Source organism: Perna viridis, chromosome 14, assembly GCF_037379345.1.
Source record: "Perna viridis isolate PV_CMFRI_1.1 ecotype Kerala chromosome 14, ASM3737934v1, whole genome shotgun sequence".
Taxonomy (NCBI): Eukaryota; Metazoa; Mollusca; class Bivalvia; order Mytilida; family Mytilidae; genus Perna; species Perna viridis.
Window position 1 is genome coordinate 32,261,037 of NC_142458.1, and position 27,491 is coordinate 32,288,527.

The 27,491-nt window shown below is 35.3% G+C and overlaps 1 protein-coding gene across 1 annotated transcript; it reads right to left on the reverse strand.

Moving 5' to 3' along the window:
* Positions 1 to 185: 185 nt before the first annotated feature.
* Positions 186 to 26,931, reverse strand: LOC148599011 (cell surface hyaluronidase-like). The gene is made up of 24 exons (XM_088560913.1): positions 26,733 to 26,931; positions 25,347 to 25,516; positions 24,443 to 24,602; positions 23,548 to 23,703; positions 23,083 to 23,304; positions 20,932 to 21,036; positions 18,094 to 18,266; positions 17,562 to 17,634; positions 15,592 to 15,728; positions 14,918 to 15,048; positions 14,451 to 14,520; positions 9,590 to 9,724; positions 8,922 to 9,060; positions 7,946 to 8,009; positions 7,562 to 7,597; positions 6,951 to 7,091; positions 6,097 to 6,277; positions 4,741 to 4,959; positions 3,900 to 4,108; positions 2,362 to 2,532; positions 1,888 to 2,059; positions 1,188 to 1,347; positions 902 to 1,012; positions 186 to 387 (listed from the first exon to the last, which is right to left on the reverse strand). Exons 1-24 carry the CDS (start codon positions 26,914 to 26,916, stop codon positions 212 to 214), a joined length of 3,495 nt encoding a protein of 1,164 aa, XP_088417039.1. The 5' UTR covers positions 26,917 to 26,931; the 3' UTR covers positions 186 to 211.
* Positions 26,932 to 27,491: the final 560 nt, after the last annotated feature.

The window sequence follows — 27,491 nt, forward strand, 5'->3', positions numbered from 1 at the left end:
TATTAATGACAATCACCCGAGTAGTTTTTCCGTGTAATTAATTGGACAAATGAGGAGATTTGAACATTCTATGATGATTTCAGACAGAATTATCGAATTTTACAACACCGGGAACAATAAAAAAATAAATGCTATCTACATACATGTAATAGATGAAATATAAGGAATCACACCATTGTATTGTATACTTTATTAAGATATATCCAGCACTTTATGGACAGACATCGCACGCCTCCTGCTCCATCTTAGATCCTGTACAATGTTTACCATTATTGGCCGGAAGTGGGTTCGAACATGTTCTACTACGTTCCTTATAACCCTGACAATTATTACCAGAAGTCTTACAAACTGTCCACGATGACCAGTTACTAAAAGCACCACCAACGGCTGAGAAGAAAAAGTATGCAGGTGTTATTTGTTGCGTTCATTTTCCGTGGTTGTATAAGTAGATTGTAGTAGACTCAATCCAAATGCAGTCTTTATGTTTAAAACTTAATTCTACGAAACAATGCTGCCTACTCTATAATCCACATCGTTATGCTAATACAAAAATATGTATTTTTATATTCAAAGTGATATAAAAATTATGATTTTTTTATATCAAGACTTTGAATTGGATAATTATTTCTTATCAAAATAATTTTATTTCTGTGTATTGTTAGATTAGATAATTGACCGAAGATATTAACTGTACTCTTTGCTGTTTACCGGTCTCCAACTACAAGGACTGCTTTTAGGATAGTTTCCAAATTTCAATTGAAAGTGGGTTAAACTACTCCCAAAACATTACTTTCGACCCAAACTTAGAATAGCATATTCTCACGATGATTCGTGCATCTTGAGGAATAATGAACCGTGTAATCACGGGTGACGGTGGCTGCATGTTTTACGCTGTACTTACGACAAGCTTGTCCATTGCATGAGATTGTTTCCATAGTGACGCCTGTACAGTCAGTGCCTCCATTGGCTGGAGATGGATTGTTACAATATCTATATTTTGCCTGTGAGCCACCTAAAACAATTGTACTACTTCAGAATCATCTTCTGGTATATACATGTGCATGTATTGTTACGATTTAAATCTAATACTTGAAAGTATTAATGTTGCGTTTGATCTATGCGGTTTTTAAAAATGATTTTTTGTAAAATTATTTTGGCTTTTGGTTTGTTTTCATTTAAATATCTACCTCCACAAGTTACTGAGCATGCGTCATAACCAGTCCAGTCCGACCATCCACCATCGACGACTTGCCTTGAGGTAAACGGAAGTTGTGACCCTGCGCCCCAATTCGACGGCGGTTTAGCTGCTGTACCTTTTAATACACTAGTATCAGTACTAGATTTTTGCTGAAACAACAAACGATAATGAAGTATGAAAAGAAAATGTACAATTAGTCGTCTTCTTTTTTTTAAATGATATGCAACAAGTAGTTTAAACTTCATTATTGTCTGTAGAAATTCTGAATCTAACAATGAAAAAGTAACTGGGTGTTTATATATGTTTAAGTTCGGATTTAAAGTCAATGGATTGAAGGACTGTAAATAAGTAACACACAAAATGTATTTTTCGGAAGAAAATGCTTTAAAGGATTTAAAACAAGAAGGAAATAAAGCAAAGACAGTACCGATAAAAGGAAATGTTAATCAAATTAAATGAGTAAGACTGCAGTATAATTAGACAAAAACAAACATTTAAGAGAGTCAATACATTACATTCTTTTTCATATCAGATATGATTAAGCTATTTTTATTATTAGATAAAACACGGTCATGTGGTATTATTCTTAAGTGTGTGTTAAGGGGGCTTTACATCAGGATAATTAACCAGATTCTTCAATGAAAGGAGGACATTAATTGCTTAAAATGCATATAATACATGTAACTCACCGTAGCCGGTTGCTTGTATTTACCGGGATTGACATACGCTGCATCCCTACAGTCGCCATTACTGCGGTCACCTGACAGTATGGTTACCCAAACCCCCGGACACGTGCCACCACAGCTTTCTGTTGAGTCATCTGAACGGACTGAGTAACTCATAAATTTTACAAATACCATGCTATAAAATAGAGACTCAACTTCATAAATGCAGTACATGTAACAAACTGTGTTGATTTACGAAACATCATAGTTGAAAGTTGTTCGCACTGATCAGATATTTGATTAGCGTATCTACTTGGGTATAGAAACAGCATCAAAGTAATTTAAAAACTCTTCCGAAATGTGTAATGTAAAATCAACCACAACCAACTTTGCTAATTTAAAGTCAACTCGTTGTATTATCTATTCTGTATTATAGAGAACATAAATATGGATAAATTGGACCACTGTATCCGTGCTTAAGAAGTCCGTGTGACTTACTTGGCTGTTTTATCATGGAAATATCTATCTCCTACAGTATCGCTGTCCAGTTCCTCAATAGAAAATACTTCTGTCCAGGCAGACAGTGTCATACGCCTTATCGGGTACATCATCGCGAGATCGAATGTGCCATCTGGTGGAACACACATCCCGAATCTCACATGCTTATCTCTTCAAATGAAAATAGAAATATGGAACTTCTTAATTTAATTTAACGTCTAGTGGTATAGTTGGACCTTATTTGTTTAGTAGTTGTCCTATCAATGTGTTGATTGGTTGTATTATGTAAGTGTTTCTATAATGATGGCTTGTTTTGTGGATATATTTTAACTTTAGGGTGTATGAGAGAGTTATCAAGGAAACCAAGGTTAACTTTAGGGTGTATAAGAGAGTAATCAAGGGAACCAAGGTTAACTTTATGGTGTATGAGAGAGTAATCAAGGACATCAAGGTGAACTTTAGGGTGTATGAGAGAGTAATCAAGGGAACCAAGGTTAACTGTAGGGTGTATGAGATAGTAATCAAGGGAACCAAGGTTAACTTTAGGGTGTATGAGAGAGTAATCAAGGGAACCAATGTTAACTTTAGGGTGTATGAGAGAGTAATCAAGGGAACCAAGGTTAACGTTAGGGTGTGTGAGAGAGTAATCAAGGACACCAAGGTGACCTTTAGGGTGTATGAGAGAGTAATCAAGGGAACCAAGGTTAACTTTAGGGTGTATGAGAGAGTAATCAAGGGAACCAAGGTTAACTTTAGGGTGTATGAGAGAGTAATCAAGGGAACCAAGGTTAACGTTAGGGTGTATGAGAGAGTAATCAAGGTAACCAAGGTTAACTTTAGGGTGTATACCGATGAAGGTATATGATCGACATATCTTGCATACAGTTTTTTTCGTGTGACTCATAATATATCCGTTATAAAATAAACAATTTATGTTCATTAAAAGAATTAGAAAAGTTTCACTGCAGTCAACATGCTGCATTTTGATCATTACCGGTAAAAATAAGACTATAGGGCTTATCAACTTCTTTTTAATGTTACAAGGATGGTTGTTGAACAATCAATGTTTTATAGTGTACTTCCTCAAGAACACCCAAATTAACAGTTTCTTTGAAAATGGCGATGTTCATGCGCAAAACGTTTCAGAACGAGTTTTATGAAAGTGAATCTACTGCATATTTTAAATGAAATACAATTGACTGCATCTTGCATGGCAAATACACTATAGCTTCAGTGTGATTTCTTGAATAAGTGAAAAAAAATGTTGTTGACCGAAAATTATATTTTGACTTTCTTTTACTTTACAATAAGTAATTTAATCCCCAGTCTAACTGATAAATCCGAAAAAAAGCCCAAATTCTTCTTATTCGTTCAAAAGTCTTCATATTGATTAATTTAAAAAAAAAAGCACTCATTCTATGAATTTTGTCTAACTCCTGCAGAGGCGAATCCAGAGAACAAATTGATCGATAATAGCCTGGAACCCCATTTTTCTCGACCCCATCTCTGGATCCGCCACTGAGACTAGTGATGTTTACTTTTCAACACCAAATCCTATAACTCTGAATTTGGTGGGAATTTGTTTTGTCCAGTGAAGTGTATAGCTGTAACTTCCTCCCAGTACAGCCATGAACTGGGCAATGAAATTGTCGTTAAACACTTCCGGGTCATTTGGAAGGTCATCTCGTAACATCATTGCTTCTGTTTTACTGCGGTCAGGTGAACTTTTGTCGATTTGCACGTCAAGCTGGAGAAAATTAGAAATACAGTTCAGAAGCATTTATTTTTTCTGTCTTCCATTCCACAAACATGTAAAAAAAGCATAAATATAGGAATTTAAGTGAATGCTACATATGATAATTACATGTTACTCGATTCATATGTTGAGCATATAAATCATATGGTTGCCATTTTATGATAATATACATGAAAGTCATATGGCTTGCTTACACATATATCATTGTCATATTTTTTTTGGTGAAAAACTACAATGATTATACATGTGCATATGTAAACTGAAATATATATTAATCATATCCCCTTTGTTGCATATAATAACCATATGTTACACTTCATAAGATTCTCATGCGGTGCATTTTTGGCTTGGCTCATGTATGGGCCATGTTTGTGTATTCGTTTAGCAGTGATTCGTCCTTGAATAAATTATTATAAACTCATGTATCCGTCTTTATCCATTGACTTTAAAGTAAAACATCAGTAAGGATGTAAACTGTATCACTTGCTCCGCCATTGTCAGTTGAAAATACAAAATTTCCATTTATTTGAAAGGGTACAATTAAGAAATTATGTAGCTTGGGTATACATAGTCATGTATACCGGCTAATGTAACAGTGAACTTAACATTGGATAGTTACATACCTTGCCGTATCTATGTGGACAGATAGCCATGTTCCAGTTAGTTCTAAAGAGACACTCATGTGTTGTATAGAAAGGACCAGGTTTTACGATCTGCTGAATTGGTTGTAGGCCGGTCACAGTTTTGTCAACATCCCTGAAGGTAGAGCTTCTGTCCCCATTTTTGTTGTCAAACCCATGGACCGTCGCATCTCCATCGTATACACGGTTACCTTCAGCAGGCTGTATTAAATAGGCGTAAATCTATTTATCAAAACTGTTAAGACACAAAGCGCTATTTCAATGATTTTTCCCCAAAGTTAAGTAAGTTTACTTACATTGTGATTATTTTCAGAGTAAGTTTACATAGGAATTGTTCCTGCGTCACTTTATTTACATAGTGGTTGATCTAGAGTAAGTTTACTGATATCGTAGTTGTTACAGAGTAAGTTACGAACATTGTGGCTTCCTTAAAGTAAGTTTACTTGCATTGCGGTTGCTTCAGAGTAAGTTTACCGACATTGTGGTTACTTCAGAGTATATTTACTGACATTGTGGAAGGTTCTGTAAGTTTCCTGACATTGTGTTTACTTCAGAGTAAATTTACCGACATGGTGTAGTTTACTGACATTGTGGTTACTTTAGAGTAAGTTTACTGACATTGTATTTGCTTGAGAGTAAGTTTACCGACATTGTGGTTACCTCAGAGTACGTTAACCGACATTTTGTAGTTTACTAACATTGTGGTTACTTCAGACTAAGTATATTTGCATTGTAATTGCGTCAAAGTAAGTTTACTTACATTGTGATTGTGTCACAGTAAGTAAACTTACTTTGACATTCTAGGTATGTTTACAAAGTGATTGCTTCATAGTTACTTTACTTACGCTACAATACTACAGAGAAAATTTGCTCACATCACAGTGGCTTTAAAAAAAAAAACTTTACCTACACTCACATTTTGATTGTTTCAAACAAAGTCTATCTATATAGTGATAGTTTATGTCATCATGTTACTTTACATACATTTTGATCATATCAGGGTAGGTAAACATACATTGTGATTGCCATAGACTAAGTTTTGTTTCAGCCACTAACATATTAATGCAAATTTCAGACCTTTCTTTCTGTTTACTTGGCTATAAATAACATAGCTCCTGTCTTTGAAATTCGTTTTAGTTCAGATTGTTTTAATTGTAGTTTTAAATGAAAAAGTAAATCCGCGCCAAAATTCAGTCGGAGATCTACGTTTGTATACTGACGCTTTACTAACTTCTGCTAAAATGAGTACACTGTTAGCAAATTGCATTACATGTACCATTGCTTACTTCTCCATGCAGGAGAAAGCCAGGATTATATACCTAAACTTATAACTCTTACATCATCAAAACCAAACTTCACATTTATAGTAGAGCTGACAGGAGAACTTCCATGCCTGTTAAATCGTCTGAACCCTAGTGCCCCGCTCGTGTAGTTCTCTGTTGCCTGGAAACCGCCGAACCAAACATCCTTGACGAAAATTGGTCCATCATAAAAACTGAATCCTTGTATTGGGGTTTTGCTGGGAAAATAGAGATGTTAATAATCTTACAATGATGGATATGAGTGAGCGTTAACGTTGCTTGTTCTGTCCATTGGAAACACACATTAACTTTCAAAAAGCCCAGAAAAGACTATATGACATTGATTGATTGATTGATTGATTGACAGATATATTTATTCTTGACGAATACATGTACATTTGAAAAATAGGCCCTGCTTTGTTTGAGACGGACATGCTGAGTCACTTGATAAGAATAAATTTCACCATAATTTCATAATTCATTTAACCTAGCATTTATGCGGTTTTCTGTTATACTTACTCGTCGCATGAAAACACCGGTGACCTTGGGTGGGACCTACCTAGTATGCATACGGCTTTTTGTTATACTTACTCGTCCCATGGAAACACCAGTGACCTTGGATGGGACCTATCAAGCATGCTGACGGTTTTCTGTTATATTTACTTGTCCCATGGAAACACCAGTAACCTTGGATGGGACCTAGGTATCATCCATGCGGTTTTCTATTAAACATGTACTTACTCGTCCCATGGAAGCACCAGGGACCTTCGATGGGGCCTAGCTATCATCCATGCGGTTTTCTATTATACTTAGTTGTCCCACGGAAACACCAGTGACCTTGGATGGGACCTACATGTAGCTATCATCCATGCAATTTTCTGTTATACTTACTCGTCCCATGGAAACACCAGTGACCTTGGATATCCTAGAAGCCGTTTTGTAGATCGGTCATACACTTCTGTTATCATCCCAATATTGTTAGATTCACCAACAAATACACTCTCTTCAACAAACTGTTCCTGGGGAGTTCCCCTAAATATACGTATTTTGTTAGAGTACTTACTTCGTAGTTTTTAAATTTAATGGAGAATACAAGCAGCAAATCAATCAAAATTAGTTTAAAAAAAGGGCGATAACTCGTATTCATTGAAATGTACTAGTATATCCAAAATAGTGTATTTTTCGTCTATACCCCGGACTGTACTTTTTATGAGTAGCTCGGCGGATGTTTCTAGAAAAGCTGAGGACGCTTACCTTACCGGTACACATGATCCATGCTCCCAGTTTTCATTGGAGTCTGAGTTGCTCATTCGATTTGTTTGCTCTTTAAGTATTGTTTTGATTATTTTTATGTATTTTGTTGTGTGTGTCTGTTTTCCCGGTATGGTTTTTGTCTTTGTATTACAGTCTTTATTTCCGCTAGAATCTTTGTTTCCTTGATTACTCTTTCACGTTATAAAAAAAAATGTAAATGCATATAGAGGTAAGTGCTATGTACTCACCGTGCTAAGATCATACCAACAGCCGAATCAGAAGATCTAAAACAGAAATAACAAAAGGCACGAATTCAGTTGCCAAAATAAAACTTGTAGACGTAAAGTGTAATCGCAATTTATTTCAATACAACGGTCAGGTTACATGTATTGCCTGCGAAAAAAATGTAATATTTACACAGTATGAGAAATAAAATAATTATGTACACAGTATGAGAAATAAAATAATTACATATCGAAAATGCAGTCATTTAGTTTCGTATGGTATGGTGACGAATGCTTGTTTTACATTTATCTCTTGAATTAAAGTGGAAATCCACAATTAAGCAAAACACGAAAATGGACTTCTACAGATCATTAGTGTTTATAGACTAAACCCAACTCAATACTTACGAAAACTTCTTAAATATGATAAGACCACCTCTTGCCCAAACATTCTGGACCCTATTTTTCCAACCTACAATCCGAAAGTGTATGCATTATATTTTAGAAGGATAAAATTGAGAAAGAAGACAAAAACATACGCAATCGGCGAGTCTGTTTTAAAAACACCAACACGGAAGTACATACAAAACCATATATTGGTTATAGCCCAGTTCATTCGAATGCGTATTTTAATAAATACAACGATACCATTTTTGAAATTGTAAGTACCCGTATTTCTTACTTTGTGTAAATTTGGAAGGCTGTTATGACTTTTGTATGAATCCCGCAACCATTTGCTAAAATCCTCCAAGTACATTTAGTGGTAGAGAATGGAAAGTCTTGGTTTATTGCTAAGTGCTAGACTGGTCCTCAAACGTGTGGTCATCATGGGTTTTGAAGAAGAAACCCAACATTCAAACAAGTATACTAGCTTTAAAAAAATAGTGACGCAGTATTAAAAAAATCCGTTCTTTTTATTATTTTCTACATTTCATTCAAGAAAATGACACATGGCACGCAATTTCAATTTTCGATACAGTTTATTTGAACGCCACTAACTTATCAGTATTTGGCCAATCGGGAAACAGAATTGCGATCAGGTGAATTGCGTTTCCATAGAAGAGCGTCTTTAAGGTCAAAAGGTAAAAAGCGAAACTATACCGATTGTTTCGGAAAAAGGAATACTGGTAATCCCCGGAGTTACTAGATGTCCGAGGAAATATAAACCTAAGCTGGGCTTATAAGCAGGAGTGTTAGACAATTTCACACAGTGTGATTACCAGTGACGGATCCAGGAGGCGTTGGGGATCGTAATCTTGGAAAAAATTGTAAATTCCGCGCAAAGTTTTGGCAAAAATCAACAATTATTGGCCTGGAACCCTCTTTTTTAATCCCTAGATCCTTCCGGCTTACCACTTTACAAAGTAGAAAATAGCTGACTTACAAGTAAGTTTCTCTATATATAGGGGATCATCCTCAGCAAGTGGGTTGTTTGGATCTGTGGGCATTGTTCGTGGGTAGTACCTGTTACTACCAGATATTTTTTGGTCTTTATCTATCATATTGTCCATAAAGAATCCAGACTAAAATACAAGTGGTACAAAGAGTAAAAGTCAAGTTCATGTAATTTATTGTGGGTTCCAAAATCTGATGAAGAAAAGATCCCAATGTACTACTGCCAAATGGAACATTCATAACTAACGCTGAGATTTTCCCCAAAACAATAACAGAACAAAAGATGGTTAAAACATTTAAAAACTCACAGCTTGTGGAGTTGACAACAGAGTTGGGATGTTCAAAATAAAAATTTGATAAATTAATATATTAGTAATTAAAGTTGCTTATTATCTTTCATATATTGTTACTGTATGTCGTTCAGCTCTCTATAAAATGAAAGCAAAGTGAGCATTATCAGAGTTATCTGACATTGAAACAACCCCTCAAGTTCCGGTTCCGGTTTAATATTACATGCTACACGTTCAAGTAGACTATAAATAATGTATAAAACTGACAGAGACAGATGTAGCTTGATACAGGAAGACCTGTCCGGATTTGTAATATTGCTTAACATAGATGCAGCCTGTAGATCACCATAGTTATTGATTGACTTACCCTCATATTTGAGTGAGCCAAGTTATTACTGACTTCTGTTACTTTTGTATGTTTAGCTTCATTTAAGGCCATGAACCCCAGTCCAGCAGATGGTCCAGACGGCTCATCAGGAAATATTATCCAGATTCCAGTGTGCTTGAATAAAAAACATATTCATGAAAACGTGATTTTACATAACTTGGTTAAACATACATTTATTCATGATATTCAGTGTATTGAGAATTCCGCTCGTGACATTTGCGCGATATTTATTCGCTTTAGAGAAAATTACGCGTCACAAAATCTTATAAAAGACAAGATATTAAAGAAGCATGATTTTTAATTCACAAATTGACACATTGACAATGATCACTCCATTAATAAGTCAAAATGTGGAGAATAGCTTCCATTTATTTATCCAACAAGGAGACTACCAAAGAGACATACACCTCGAATTTGACAACAGTACAACAGTAGTAACTGACATACATCTCAGTACAGCAGCCATATGACAAACGAGAAGAATTTGATTTCAAAATTATAAATTTCAATTGTACAAGCGTGTTTCTATTTCTCAGTTAAGGTATTCCAGAGCTAGTAGCAAGTATTCTGACTTTTTTTATACTTAACATCATTTCCCGAGAGACAGGTAAAAAAATAAGTCTCATAAGCTGCCTAAAAAGTTGAATATCCGATATCCAAATATTTATTGAGAAATATTCAGTTTAAAAAAAAGAGAATACAGATGATGTCAACCTTATTTCTTTTTTTTCCCACTTAAATCTTATTATTTTCAAAATTGAACTTGACTTGTCTTCCCCACAAAGTTCACACGCGTTTTTTTTTTTTTTTTTTTTTTTTTTGACATGATTATTCAATCATTGGTAACAGTAGTCGGTTAAAAGGGGCGTGGTTTAAAGTTCATGGCCTTGTTTATTGATCAGGTGATAGGAACAATTTGTGTTCAAGCTAGATAAAATAAAAACAACGGCATCTTTTCTAACAGTACAAATTGTCTTAATATGATGAAGGTGAGACCTTTTAACGCTCACGAAGAAACATTAATTAAAAACACCTTTGATACATGTATTTCTTGTTAGCTCTGATTTGATATTTCATACTTATTACCTTCAAATATGGTAAATTTTGTAAATATTATACATGTATGTTTTTAATTGTCCTTAAGAGTTAAACTAATTGTCATGCTCCGATATGTTTATTGGCCGAAATGTCTGGCATCCGTAAGAAATTTTGGGTTGTCATGGTCCAAAATGACTTTGGTTTGAATTTTCCGGCATTGGTAAACATACGGTACTTACAAATTGTCCAGCGTCATAAAATATTTCTTTTATTTAATTCTTTCTTTTATCGATTATTTTCGTTTCGTTTTGGTTTGGTTCGTTATCGTTTCGAAATTTGTAAGTACCGAATAATTATGGGTAATATTGATTACATAATTTTCGTAAATATCTGGGCCCATGCTGCAGACTGTTACTGCCAACCCTATCTTGGATTTGATTTGTATTTTACCACAGTAGGGTTTTTTAACGTGCGAGGAACGTGGCATCTTTCCCAAAACGGTGCACCACTATGGTTTTTCCGTATTATAGCCTGACAACCCCAGCATGTAACACGCAAGAGGTACCCCATTCTACAACCTGGGGCACACAACCCATTTGCTCTGTGGGCAGAGCGTCCTAGCCCCCGGCTAGGGTTCTGAGCACTATTTAGTCACCTTTTACAACTAGCTTAGCGCTGCTGCAGGCCTATTCTTTTGACACCCGGCCCTGCAGGGGTCTTTTATCATCGAAACTAGCGAATAATTTCCGAGACTGGTTTAGTTCTCAATCGCATAAATACAAGTATAGGCAAATGAAACTGCCATGATGCTGTTTGTCAGTTCCTGAAATGAAGGCACAAACAGGATATTGATGCTTTTTCTTGCCATAAGTATGAAGAACCAAGTTGATAAAACAACCATTACGCTCCCTTCGGGGTGTATTAAATCATATTGTTCTATACCGGAAATAATTAACCGTTATGGAAGTGGGGAGGTTTAGCATGGTACAATGTAAAGAATGATAAAATTGAGATAGTATTGCATCAATGGTAGCTTTATTCGTTAAAAAAGCTCAAATTTCTTTACCGACTATGTATTGTCATTGGCTTGGAAAACCATCAAGAAAACTTAAATTTGAGTATTGTCTTGACCAGGTTATACAAATGTCTGATTTATTTTCACGTATCCGGATAATGATCAAAAGTACATGCCATTCCCGCCCCATCTTCTAATGGCTTCTAACTTAGTCGATTTTAAAAGCTTATGTTTTCTTGTTTGATTTTTCGACTTTAGATAAAGTTTACTTGACTTGATTCGACTTCAATTGACATATAAATATATACAAATGTATAAATTTTTTTAACGAATTGTTTCCATAATGCATAATTTAACTATCGCGCTAACGGAACTGACGGTGGTATAACGTAAGGCGGACAGGCGGTGCATACCATAAGAAAGGCAGACGGTGGTATATCATAAAACGGGCAAGCAATACTATAACGTAAGACTGTCAGGCGGTGGTATACATTTGTACCGTAAGAAGGGCAGGCGGTGGTATAACGTTAGACGGGCAGGCGGTGGTATAACGTTAGACGGCAGGCGGTGGTATACCATAAGAAAGGCAGGCGGTGTTATAACACAAGACGGTCAGGCGGAGGTTAACCATAAGAAGGGTAGGCGGTGGTATAACGTTAGACGGTCAGGCGGTGGTATACATTTGTGCCATAAGAAGGGCAGGCGGTGGTGTACCATAAGAAGGTTTTGTTTGTTGGGGTTTAACGTCCGAGCAGCAATATTTCAGCTATATTCAGATGATGAACATGAAATGGATGATAAAATGAACATGAAATGATAATGAAATGAAAAAAAGGATGGGACACAAGGATAAAAGGGTCGACAAATTTTGATTCACAATGGAAAAAGGGATGGGTAAGGTCGGGCAATTTAGGTTCCTACTTCAAACGAATACCACAGCCGGGTTCTTTAACGTGCGAAGAACGTGGCATCTTTCCCAACACGGTGCACCACTATGGTTTGCGGTCAGGTTTTCCATATTATAACCTGACAACCCCAGCATGTAACACGCCAGGGGCAAACCATTCCACCACCTGCAGCACACAACCCAGTTGCTCTGTGGGCAAAGCGCCCAGCCCCCGGCTGGGTTCCTGAGCACTATTAAGTCGCCTTTTACGACAAGCTAAGCGCTGCTGCAGGCATATTATTTTGACACCTGGGCCTGCATGGTGCACCATAAGAAGAGCAGGCGGTGGTATAACGTTAGACGGGCAGGCGGTGGTATACCATAAGAAGGGCAGGCGGTAGTATACCATAAGGAGGGCAGGCGGTGGTATAACGTTAGACGGGCAGGCGGTGCATACCATAAGAAAGGCAGACGGTGGTATATCATAAAACGGGCAAGCAATGCTATAACGTAAGACTGTCAGGCGGTGGTATACATTTGTACCGTAAGAAGGGCAGGCGATGGTATAACGTTAGACGGGCAGGCGGTGGTATAACGTTAGACGGCAGGCGGTGGTATACCATAAGAAAGGCAGGCGGTGTTATAACACAAGACGGTCAGGCGGAGGTTAACCATAAGAAGGGTAGGCGGTGGTATAACGTTAGACGGTCAGGCGGTGGTATACATTTGTGCCATAAGAAGGGCAGGCGGTGGTGTACCATAAGAAGGTTTTGTTTGTTGGGGTTTAACGTCCGAGCAGCAATAATTCAGCTATATTCAGATGATGAACATGAAATGGATGATAAAATGAACATGAAATGATAATGAAATGAAAAAAAGGATGGGACACAAGGATAAAAGGGTCGACAAATTTTGATTCACAATGGAAAAAGGGATGGGTAAGGTCGGGCAATTTAGGTTCCTACTTCAAACGAATACCACAGCACGGTTCTTTAACGTGCGAAGAACGTGGCATCTTTCCCAACACGGTGCACCACTATGGTTTGCGGTCAGGTTTTCCATATTATAACCTGACAACCCCAGCATGTAACACGCCAGGGGCAACCCATTCCACCACCTGCAGCACACAACCCAGTTGCTCTGTGGGCAAAGCGCCCAGCCCCCGGCTGGATTCCTGAGCACTATTAAGTCGCCTTTTACGACAAGCTAAGCGCTGCTGCAGGCATATTATTTTGACACCTGGGCCTGCATGGGGCACCATAAGAAGAGCAGGCGGTGGTATAACGTTAGACGGGCAGGCGGTGGTATACCATAAGAAGGGCAGGCGATGTTATACCATAAGACGGGCATATCAAAGTATACAGTACATGTATACATGTTTTGTTCTTAGACTTCAAATTAAGTACTTCTCCGTATAAAAATGGGGCAAAATTTGTATAACGTGTGGCACATAAAGAAAAAACAGAGATTTTATTGAAATATCCAAGTATTTATACCTTATAACTTTCAGGAACAATTATTAAAGTGTTTGTATAGTTTGCCTTTTTAAGATATTGATAGGTCAAATTTAGATAAAATGCAATATGGAAAATCGGCGGGTAAAATTTTCCCGCCCTTTTTCCTTGTATAAGCAGAAAAAATAATCTACCGCACAGTTGCTTCAGGATAAATTTAAATAGCTTTTCGTTTGTTTTCTAGACGTATTGAATAAATCTGAAGCAAAAAGGACCAAATTGAGAATTACGATGTGCCACCCATTGCCTGATTCTTAAATGGAATGTTACTTTTAAAAAGCAGATTATGGTTAGCATAGACTTGCTGACTATAAATGAATTATTTCCTCAAGCTTTAGATTTTATGTGTTAAGTTCACATAACACATTAAGTTTACCGTAACCTCACCTCTGACCCAGCCGCTACATTGTTACGCAGAGTTGTCAAGGGATTTGTTATCCAAAATGATGTAGCTTGCCTATAATATACAGATGTTACAGTGTTATATAGAGTCGACTGCATGTTCGGATCCATAGACTTTGAAAAAAAGTAGGATCTAGACCATTATTTGCTCATGTTTGCACATATTTTGCATTAAATTAACATTTTTTAACTAAAAAGGGGGTTGAAACCAATGACAACCTCTTTTCCCATTTTTGTTTTTGCCACTAACTAAGGGGTTTGTTATTCAGAATGCTTAAAACATATAGAATGTTGTATTGCTACGTAGAGTGTCAGCAGGTGCGGATCCATATATTTTCAAAACGGGGATTCCAGGCTATTTTTTGCTCATATTAGACATTTTCGTAGAAAATAACTAATTTTAAACAAATGGAAGCGGTACAAGTTAGAAAATTTTACATATCTGAACGTACTCGTCTGAAGGAATGAGTTTCCCTTTTCTTGTTAGTGCAACAAGGTTACCATCCACCACTGTTCTCTTTTCACCCCCGTCTTCAAGGAAAATAGAATGACCCAAAGTATCCATGCATACGTTATCCTGAACCTGAAGAAGAGTTTATCATTATTCTAAGTATTTATTTCAAGAAATAGATGTTTGAAATTTCCATACATTTTAACAATACTTGTGCATATTTCTATATATAATTTGATTTTAAAAGTAACACGCTTTCTGATTGGATAAAAACTTTATCCATCATCTTATAGACCGAATTTAGTAGTGTAACCATTTTAGAATTATTTTAAAATTGATTGAATTAAATTACAAGAAATTACTATTATATTTTTTATGGTCTATCTGAAATAGCCTCAATGCCTTGAACACACATGGAAGTAACCTGCTACGCACCATGTGATTGAGGTAATTTCTTCATAGACATTGCTTAAATGTGAAATTCCTAACGCTGACCTTTCACTTACAAATTAGAGCATTAAATGCGACACACCTTCAGAAAGGCTGTGGAGGTGCAAACAGACTCTCTGGTATATACAATATTAGGTACTCAAGTTTATCCCAAGTTCTGTCTTCAGCTTTACCACGAATGTTCATCCATGGCCTATTCCGTTTAGATTGTAAAAGTAAACCTACCGTGACCCCGTGGCTTCCATGTATTGTCACACATCTAGCAAACGAGCGATTAATGGTGTTCTTTCTCAGATACGGTGGGTTAGGATATTCAGGTCCATCTGTATCATGACACATGTGAAAGTGAAGAGGGTAATTTCCTAAAAAAATCATTATAAGGAAACATATTTGAATGGCGTTGCCTAGATGACTAAAAACTGATAATATGTAGCAGGCATTGCCTACATAAGTGAGCACCATGGGCTTTAACGTTCGTGCTTCTCATTTTTACCTTACGAGTAGTCCCAGCTATTTTTCCTTTTAATTTCAGCGCATCTGATTCAAAGTATATACAAATTCGGAAATACAACAGTTGTCCATGGATGGTGGTAATATGTTGCACATATACATGTATAACCTGTGACGTAAACAAAATAAATGCAAATCAAATGACGCAACTGACAGCTTTGCATAAGTTCCAAAAATGACTGCATTTCCTGTCTTAGAAAAGCTAATATGCTAATCATTGAATAATACAGTCAGGGCTATATTTATTTCCAAGGCGGGTTAATTTCTTGGACAACTAAAGGAACAGTGGAGAAAGAAAATTAAAAAAAAAACACGGATGTCCATGGTTGGTACATGTATGATGAAACAGAAGAAAATGAAAGAAACGCATTCAAGACGACTGTATATTTTCAATTATAAAATTTAGCTCTTATCTATTTTTGCGTTTGTGTTTTAGTTGTTTAAGTTAATGTTTTACCTCACATTGAAGGGGGATGGCTAAGGCCTTATAAAACAAGATAACTACCATTACAGGTTTGTCAGGAGATGTTGGTCTACCATTACAGGTTTGTCAGGAGATGTTGGTCATACCTTTGTCTTTGTCGTTATATTACGTTTTAGTTTATGAGAAATTTTCATCGTTCTGTTACCATGGATTTATTACTTTTGTCGCTGGGGCCTTTCAGGGATAGCTTAGGAGTGTTTTCGTACAAAATGCACCATCCATATGGTGAATTTTGAAAGGTATTTCATGCTTAGGATTTCGGTTATAAGCTGGTGCATTTATTGTATTATATAATATCCGCACTTTTTCCAGTATTACTATTGATCTATGAATTGATTTCATACAGTGTAGTTAAACGTAAATTGACAGCCTATCAGACCAAAAACGTGCTGTATGATCTTAATGTTTTAGAGAACGAGTGTTAAGCTAGAGAGAGCTTAATGGATATAAAGATATGACACTTGAATTGTAATAAAGGACGAAATAATCAGCTACATGGGATTTATCGATAGATACAAGTACAATGTCATTTATCATACGTTGCCAAAGTTGACGTGGGATGACTTGTCTGTGTGCCGAGTTGTCCATTGAATCAGACCCTCAGTGATTCTAAAGTCATAGGTTAAATTCGTAGTTATAACTATTATATGGGATTTGATTATCAAGTTTAAAAATTTAAATGTATTAAGTCGTTTCTGTACGTAACTTATATTGACTTTATTCAGTAAAATGTGTACATAACGAATTGTATATAGTATAATTGTAATTGGTATGATTGTACATAGTATAATTGTAATTAGTATGATTGTACATAGTATAATTGTAATTAGTATGATTGTACATAGTATAATTGTAATTAGTATGATTGTATTTACAATGTAGTATAATTGTAATTAGTTCCTTTAATTTTCATATATTCTGTACTTTTTTTACTTCTGATTTTACAAACTTTGACCGGTGACAATATTGTACTGCTCGTTTGTATTGTAATATAACAGAAATAACTACGGTATGTAGTCGTAATGGAAACGGGAGGTTTAGCACGCTATAAAACCTGGTTTAACTTACCATGCTTAAACCATGTTAGGACCGTTGCGGTACAGGATTTTCCCTTGCTAATGCCATTTGTTTTTCGGAATTTTGCTTTTTGACTATACCTTTTGCTTCGAGTTTATCAGCTTGGTAATTTTGTTCTACTCACCCAGACTTGTTGCTTGTCCCATGTTGTCCAATTGTACGCCTTCTACATGGACATTTTTAAAGTTTCTTAAAAACTGCAAATTCAATATGTATAACCAGGTTACCATTTATTAGGTTTTGACGTAATTAATGATTTGCCTTTTAATGTGATATAATTTAACGATGAATTGTTATTTTGATATTGTGTTTATTAAACAGGAGTTTTCTAAACGGCTGAAACGGGAAACGAAATATGGAAAACGAAAATGGTCACGCCAGGAGTGTCTAATTAATCGTCAAATCGGTATATGTTTCAAAAAAAACATTTATGACTTGTTATGTCTGATCAAAATTAAAATAGGTAGGATAGGACATTTTGTCAACAAACATGACTCTTGTTGCAGGTTTCCACATTCTCCTAGCCATATTATAACTACTTGATGTCATATTTTTTTTTAAAATTTAAATTCTAGTTAAGTGCAAAAGAGCTGGAATTGTAAGAATAACCAAGACTTGCACAGTAACGTCGTTTAAATATTCTTGACCATCCTAACCTTGACATGACCTCCAAATGTATCAAAGTCGTAATCATTACAATTGCCATTTGAAGGTGGACAAGTTTTCTCAATTTCCGCTCTGATCTGTATTTTTCTTGTCAACATGGCAACTTCACCACGCATGTCTATATTGTTATCCACTGTTGCCCAATGCATATATTTAGGCATCACTTAAAAGAAAGAATAATAAAAACAATGACACAATTTGAAATTAACAAAATATTAAATGCACAAAAAAAAAACAAAAAACGCAACAATTAAAACTATCAAGAGAGAGAACTCACAGAGTAATGGATAATATATATCAACATGTGAATAATGCTGACAGTGTTAATATATACGGCTTAAAACTGTTAGAACTATGTAAAAGGTGTAACTTTTTTGTGGCCAATGGCCATATATGTAGTGACCAATGTATAGGACGAACTATCTGTAAAAATGTCAGTTTAGTTGATTATTTGTTACACTTGCCTTATATGTTCGATGTAATTACTGAATTTGAATGTTCTTCTTTTACAAAATATTGATTACAAACTAATAAATGTCGAACACAGTCATGTGACTCTTGATCAGGTAAATTCCAATGTAAATGATTTATGTTTATTCTATAATGAAAGTGTTACATCTGTATTTGGTACACACAATTTAAAGACTAATTTAAAAGATGATTGTAAACCGTGGTTCACTAAAGAATGCAGTATTAAGCGGGATGCATTTCACGAGGCTAAAATTAAATATAAACACGTTAAAACTGTTTATACGACAAAGCTTTTGAATGAAAAATCGCGTTTTTGGTTAAACTATTCAACCTTGTTTTGAATATGGGTGTTGTACCAGACAGTTGGACCGTGGGTATAATTTGACCTGTGTGTAAAAACAAGGGAGATAGCATGAACCCAGACAACATCAGAGCAGTCATGTAGATAAGTTGTTTAGGAAACATTTCACCTCGATACTAAACACTAGACTAACGTGCTTTGCTAATGAGGTTGACTTATTATCGAAAAAGCAAGCTGGATTCAGAAAGGGACATTCAACAATAGACAACCTGTTTACTTTGAATTCCCTCGTATCAATTTATCATCTAACAGATAGAAGTTATTCTACGCCTTTATTGACTTCCGCAAGACTTTCGACACTGTGTGGAGAACAGGCTTGTGGAAGAAGTTACTGAGGAATGGAATTAAGGGAAAGATTTTCACTGTTATATACAACATGTATGATAATATTAAATCCTGTGTTCAATATGATGGTGAACAATCAGATTTTTTTCCCTGTTTGACAGGTGTCAGACAGTGTGAAAACCTGTCTCCCTTCCTTTTCCCAATTTTTCTAAACGATCTTTAGGAATTTCTTGAAGATCGTGGATGCTCTCCGTTGCATTTGGTGCAAGATCTAGCTGACTGTGATTTTCATATTTTACTCAGAAATTTTGTAATTTTGTATGCCGATGATACTGTACTATTAGCCGAAACTCCTGATGGGATGCAGAACGGATTTTCAACAATACTGTAATTATTGGGAATTAAAAGTTAATGTAGAGAAGACAAAAATTATGATATTTTGTAAACGGAAATGCAATATTAATTTTCAATTCAGATTACATGACGAAAATATAAAAATTATAGATACCTTTTCTGACCTAGGATTATTTTTTAAGTACAATGGCAATTTTTCAAACGCCAAACAAAAGCTTGTTAACCAAGCTCAAAGAGCGTTATTTATTAAAACATTAGAAACCAGAACATTCCTGTTGATCTTCAACTAAAACATTTTGATGCTGTGATTGAACCTCTTTTACTCTATAGTTCTGAAATTTGGGGATATGAAAATTTACAAATTATAGAAAGAACGCACCTTAGTTCTTGTAAAAGAATTTTGAAAGTTCGAAGCTCGACCCCCAATTTTATAGTTTATGCAAAATTGGGGCGTTTTCCTTTAGAAGTGAGAGTTAAAAAAGAAAGTTGTCATTTTGGTATAGACTTATCAATAACAAAGATAAGTTAAGTAATTTGTTGTATTCTTCATTGTATAAACTGAAATGAAATGGAACTGAGAGCTTTAGATGGATGAGTCAAATCGAATGTATATTTAATGAAACAAGCATGAGATATGTGTTTTTAAGTCAAGATGGTCAGTTTGACATAAATCATGTCACTAAAATTTTACAAGATCAATTTATACAAAAGTGGTTTAGTGACTTAAATGATTCTTCTAGAGGTCAAATTTTGGCTCATTTAAATTAGAATTTTCACTTGAAAATATCTTATAAGACTTCCAGAATCTAGTAGAATTTGGATAACTAAATTACGTACGTCAAATTTACATCTCCCAATAGAAACTGGAAGATGGTTTAATATGCCAAGACAAGAAAGATTGTGTACTTTGTGTACGAATAGAATAGGGGATGAATATCATATTTTATTTAAGAGCAATAATAATGTAGTAACAGGAGCATAATTATTCCCAACTATTATATACAGTAACAAGAATGGACAAATGTACAAAATTACTTACGTACTGTCATATTTAAGTTTACAAAAATCTAGCTATTTTTATAAGAAAAAATCAGTCAATTATTTTAGTATGTGCATTGTTTGTGTGTTCGTTCAGTCATATATGATTTGTATATATGTTTGACCTCATGATACACATATTATGTGTCTGAGCGTTATCAATAAAGTTTACAAGTTTACAAGAATAAATTAATATCGATAAGAGCTATGTGACACAATGGCGAATTAGGTGAGCATGATGTTAAAAATAAAAAGTTTAAAAAATGGAAACTTTACAATAGGAAAACCAGCGTCATATATAATCTGACCCAATACTTACGATCTACTCTGATCTGTTTTTGACCACAAGTTTTACAGCTCTCTACAACTCCAATCTCAGCCTGCTCCATGTCAAAGTCAGTAGAAGTAAACAGAAGTCTGTCACCTACCGAGAATATATACAGGGATAGCAAGTATTTTTCATAATGAATCGTATTTCTGTTGAACCAAATATATTATACTTATCTCAGAATTTTTATGATACTTAACTTTAACCATTAGATAGTCTAATTCAGTATACTGGGTGTACGTTCATAAATATGTACAGAGTGTATTCGTTGTACTTATGTAAAGCACACATTTATACAAACTATTCTGTAGGTTTATAAATTACAAAATATGTTTCATTACCATGTCGGAAGAAATCAACGCCACTAAACTCAAATGAAGCTGTCACTTCAAACAATACGTAACAAAAGTTTCATGTTTGTAATTGAAAATTACTGTCGGTTTTATTTTTTTCCAGTACTGTTTGCTTTAAGCAATTACATAAGTAAATATGGGCTTCTGTTCTAAGTAAATGCTAGTCAGTGCATGCCGACGAGTACATGACAGTAATGTATTTGTCAGTGAGTACATGTCAGTATGTATATGTCAGTAAATACATGTCAGTATGTATATGTCGGTGAGTACATGTCAGTGAGTACATGTCATTATGTATATGTCAGTAAGTACATGTCAGTATGTATATGTCAGTAAGTACATGTCAGTATGTATATGTCAGTGAGTACATGTCAGTAAGTACATGTCAGTCAGTTTATAAAGCTTCCGATCAATGACGAACAGGCGCTAAATTCTCGAAGTGCTTTTCTTGGGAAAACCACTTGCGTTTTAAGATTTATCGAGGGACTCAATTTTGTCTTTAATTATAAGTATGATAAATATAGATTATTACATAGCATTTTCCATTTCATATGCTTTATCAGCCGAAGAGCCGTGAGGCTCGAGAGATGATGATTATACATGAACGTGGGCTACAACGCATAATATGTGATAGAGTAACCAAAGGAACCAAGATTCTAGCGGAAATCAAATCAATGTATTCCAGGGACAAAGACCAGACATGGAAAACAGACAAACACGACAAAGAATGTAAAAATTATAAAATAATAAAAACAAAGTAACTTAAGAAAATAAGCAACTCGAAATCTACTAAAAACTGGGAGCATGGATCAGGTGCACCGGTAGGATGAGCGTACTTTTTTTTTAGAAATACCTGCCGAGTTGCTTATAAAAAGTAAAGTCAAATACACGTATCTAAGAAAACTTGAACGAGAACTGCCTTAAAGTTTATTGTGTACATGTTTGTAAACTATTTTGAAAATTTCTGAAATGACCGGAAGGTATCGATCAATGACAATTAAAGAGGCGTTCAATAAGTTCTGGAAGTACATCTTTATCGACCCGGTGTGGATATTCATTAGGGAGCACGTTGGAAAACAATTTTTAATTTTCCGGGAATTACCGGAAAAGGGTTTGATAAAGCTTCCAATCAATGACGAAGAGGAATGCGATAAATTCCGGAAAGGGGCATTTTCTATCGTGGGGTAAAAGTTTGTCTTTATTTATAATAAGTGTATGATAACACGATTTATCAAACCGAGAACTAGTTATTCACTCGTAGCGACTAATATCAAATACAGAAATTTATCAGTAGACCGTGGAGCAAATCTGAGGTCAATATATTTTTCTCGCGTCAATACATTTTGCATTGACCGAATTCGAATACCATTTTCACAACTTCGTGACTTCGTGAGTTCATGGATTTTATTTAGCTATTATAATAAGGTTAATAGCGATCAAAATTATTGTGTGGTAAATTTGTACCTGTGGGATAGTCAATATACACTTCCGCTAGGAAACTTCTTTTGTTCTACCTAAGCCTACCACGCGGAAGTGTATTTTGAACAAGCTCATCAACTTACCACAACAAATTAAGTCAATTCTCATTGCGTTATTGCTTGGGCAATCTGCTTTAAACAGCAACATTCATGTACATGCCAGGTGTGATTTATATATCAAGTAGTTAAATACGTTAAGTCAGTTCATAAAAGTTCAAGTGATTGAACAGGAGTACGATGCAATTATATTACATGTACATATATAACACTTGACCCTGACCATATTTTTAAAAATATAAGAAAATCATTACCCTCCTCCCATCCTTGGGGATTGTCAACCAAATCTATAATCGGGTAAGCCCTGTCCCAATCAAAAACCACGAAATCAACTTTAGTGCGACTCCAGGAACCAACTGTAATCTGACTAGTTACCACAATCTTCTGATTGGATGACTTGATATCCATGGAAACGGTTGCTATGCGTTTTGTATTTGCAGAGTTGTTAATATCTTCAATGACAGATGCTGGATCACCTATTAAAATTGAAGAAAAAGCGTGAGATCGATAGTAAGTACATGACCGAGGCATACACTTTTGGCGACTTAATCCGGTCTGCTTGCCTGTTACTACTGTATGATTCTAGTTGTCTATTTGTTAAAAAAAAGAAAATTTACCATTTTAGATAAATTGAAAAATGCATGTTTGTAGGTGCAATCCAAAATGCTTAAAATGTTAAAAATTTCACAAACATAATATGTAAATGAATTTTACTATACCTTTTAAGGCAATGAATGCATAAGCGTTGTCGGTACCGACATCACGGATGCGTTTAGAACCTAGCGATTCCATTTTGTTGTAAACCTCCGAAAGATCTTCTGTTCCAACTAACTGACGTAAAAGGGCAACAGCAATAACATTTCCGTCCGTAATGCCTGTAAAATCATGAAATCGTGTTTGTTTTATTTTTTTCTTTCTGAAATATTATTTGACCTGTTTAATATTGTATCATTTATATTTTTATATTGTGTCTCTATTTATATGTCTGAATATGTCTTATTCTTTGTAGCCTTTGACACTTTTGTTTCTTTTAGCAAATACATATTATTATTATAGTACCTTTGTATCCATGTATCGCAAACAATTGTTGGCCAATATGTATGGCATACAGGGTGCTATATTAAAAACAAGCATACCATTTAACCAGTCTTTTTTAAGTCAATGTTGTGGGTGTACCGAGAATAAAATATGCCGAGTTTTGTTTTGGATATATTCTAGGTTATTCACAATACTATTTCCGTACGTTGGTTCCCCAATTCCACTAAAATCTAAAAAGCATCTTTGCGCAATTTCTGTAATCTGAAACGCTGTTGCTAAAATACTCCCCTACGGCTGTATCAATTTTGGATTAAAAACCACCATATGTCGTGAGTTTCTTTTTAATAATCCGATTGGGCTGCGTTGGGGGGGAGGGGGGTGGCTTTCTGCAACGTTTTGAGTGAATTTCGGGCGTCAAACGCTATTTGGAGCATTGAGCTTGACGAATGATTAAAACCTGTCATACTGGACCAGCAAGTGTGTACTTATGTTTTATTAAACATTTGAAACTTTTGAATCTAATAGTCTCAGTACACATCTTAAAAGGAAGACACGGCTTCTACATGTAATACTTACTGTCAATAAAAGGTCCAAATTGTGGCAAATGTTGGTTGGTCCAATATGCATGGCCCCCGGAGAGATAGAATTCTTTCTCTTGTACAACTTTTTTTGATGTTGAGTCAAATTCGTATACCCGTAGTCCTTGGACCCAATCTTTTTTAACCGCGGTCGATTTCTGTAAAAATTAATAAAAATTGAACCTTTTGCGTCTACAGCACTTTCAGAAATTATAAATCACGGAGGCTCCATTTTAAATTATCATTGTTTTACCACGAGTTGACCATTTATGTCGATTTATTTTACCCAGAGCTATACCGAGGTGATAAAGATCGACTAAAATTGCTAGCCCGTTGTGGAACGATGTTAAAATGGAGTTTCCGTGATTTATTTCTTAAAAGCAATTTAGCAAAGAAACAGTTCCTGTTTTACTCAATATGAATATCAAATTTGATGTTCCATCACTTCGGAATGAATGAAAATGTGTTTATTGGTTAAGAAATAAATCATGGTGTTTTATGATTCATTCCGATTCTAATAAGACTAAATTCTTCACATTTTTGAATAGATGCAGCATATGTGTTGCACGAAATGTTGGTCATGTGTTAATGTCTTTTTTACCATAGCTGTGGTCTTAAGAGCTTTGAAGCACGTCAAATTAGAATAGCTAATCCGTATCTGAATGATACCCATTATTGCTTGCACGATTATAGAATTTGTAGAAGGTAATTCATACAGACACAAACCACACCCATTTTAGCGCATCCTACTCATATGGAAATCGAAAATCATCCATTCTTGTGGTCTCAAAGCCTTTTAAGGACATCATAAATGTATAAGAATAATAAGTCATTAGTACAAAACGTGTCAAGTGTGTTTTAGATAGTAATATATATTCTGACCGTACAATACATGTACTTACTTGGTGTTGGTAAAATATGCCATCTCCCTGTTTCAGGGGATTCAAAGTATTGACAAGTTTGGTCCAAGATAATTTGTCCTTTCCATGAAGTTCTAGAGTTCCTCCAGAAGCAACACAAATAAACTTCTGACCACAACCAGCAAGTTGAGGGTCAACCTCATCTCTTGTTCCTATAAAATATCATTATAAAGATTAAAGAAAAGTGAAATGGATAGGCTTACATATAGTAAATGTAGTTGTACTTGAAATTGTACAAAATTTTTAACATGTAGTTGCTGCTGATATGAATATATCCATTGTAATAGGGACATTTTTGGAACCTTCACATTCAGCGGTTTATCATATGCCGCCAATACAGCGACAATGTTGGTGTGATTGCGCATGACGGATGTCGTAGCCAGGGACGTATTTAGAACAATATACTAGTTCGTAAGCGGTGAAGCATTCTCATTACTATCAGGTGCATTATTTTCCACTATAACAAGGACAAAACTTGTCCCACCGTACTCACCTATATGCTCTTGTTTATGGGGGTGGGGGGGGGGGTTGAAATATTTTCTGCCCTACAAGCCTTTACAGCTTGTTATGTTTATTAAAAAGTAATAGCTTATAAACAGATACACTCCTTGAAACGTTCACGTTTCCCATTTTAGCGTTCGTGCATCGCGTTTATCGCTATTTTGTTAAAAATTTCTTTGATCTTGCAATACAATAATTTTCAATCTCACGCCAGTCGAGTGAGAATGAAAATTATCGCTAATTTCTATGTCCTCGCGTGACATACAAGCAACAGCATAGGAATATTTGACGACCCAAATAACCGTCTGTTTGTTTACTGTTTATGAAGTAAATACATGTATATGCCTAATTTGTGGTAATATTTTCTATTCAACAAATACAGTAACTTATCCAATTAGAATGAATTAATACCAAAATTATTTCACAAATTTTAAATGCTACCGATATAGTTAACCACATTTTTTTTCAAATGACATATATCACAGCTGCACAACATACGTGACGTCACGCAGCACGTCGCCGTAAAATAGTCCCGAAAGGAAACTTTGCAGCGCTAACAAAATTTACATATTTAGGTCAGGAAAACTAAAAAATAAAAGAAAACTAATACTTTACACTTATAAAAAAATATTAAATAATATAATATTATCGTGCGTTTTCACATCTTTTGCGTTCGTTTAAACGCACGATATAAGTGTTCGTTTAAACGCGCGATAGGAGCGTTTGGAGAGCGTTTAGCGTGCGTTTGGGTATCATGCGTGTTGGAAACCTTGAGGTATCAAGTAGTGTATCTTGGTTAAATATTTAGTTGTTGTTTTGCACATGAAACGCTTCAGTAGCATTAACCTTATATAATGAGTATGATACCTTTCAGTATTATCTGAGCGTTCTTGTTGAACTTGCAGTCCTCTGATCCTATTTCCATTGTACCCTGTATGTAAATATAATGAGTCCTGACAACACTGTCCCTCTGTCTGTCCCACACCAGTCGACCAGTCGGTTCTATGGAGATACTTCTCACATCGAGGTCAACGTTCAGCTTCACGTTCATTCCATTTGTTATTTTTACGTCAGCGTTCGAACTGGGGACCTGTAAGTTTAAAAACACCACTGAACAGTACCGACATAATTTATCTTTTCATGTACATAATTTCGGCTGATACAAGTGTTCGGTGGAATTGATATAGGTTTTGCATAAAAACAAAATCATGGAAATTCCGACTGGAATAACCTCCATCGGGTACTAACCCTCATATGGTGTTTATTGTTATTTTGATTTTGTTTTGTTTTTTTTTTTATTATGAAAATAAAATATTTTAAAATAGGAAATTCTATCAAAAGGTTAGATACATTAAAAAGTACTTTTGAATAACTCCTGAAAACGAAGTATATTCTGTTATAAGTTATTTCACGGGATACAAACCCATCACAATTAGAAAACAATATTTTATGGTCTACAACTTTGTAGACATTGAAAAAAAATCAAAACTCATCTTATACTAGATAGATGCTTCAATTACTACATGTGTTCCAAATTTTAATCAAAATCTTTAGACATTTTCCAAACTTCAGAATTTTAAAATTTCGTATAATGGGTCGTGTCAATAATGGGCGCTCCGGTTCGTA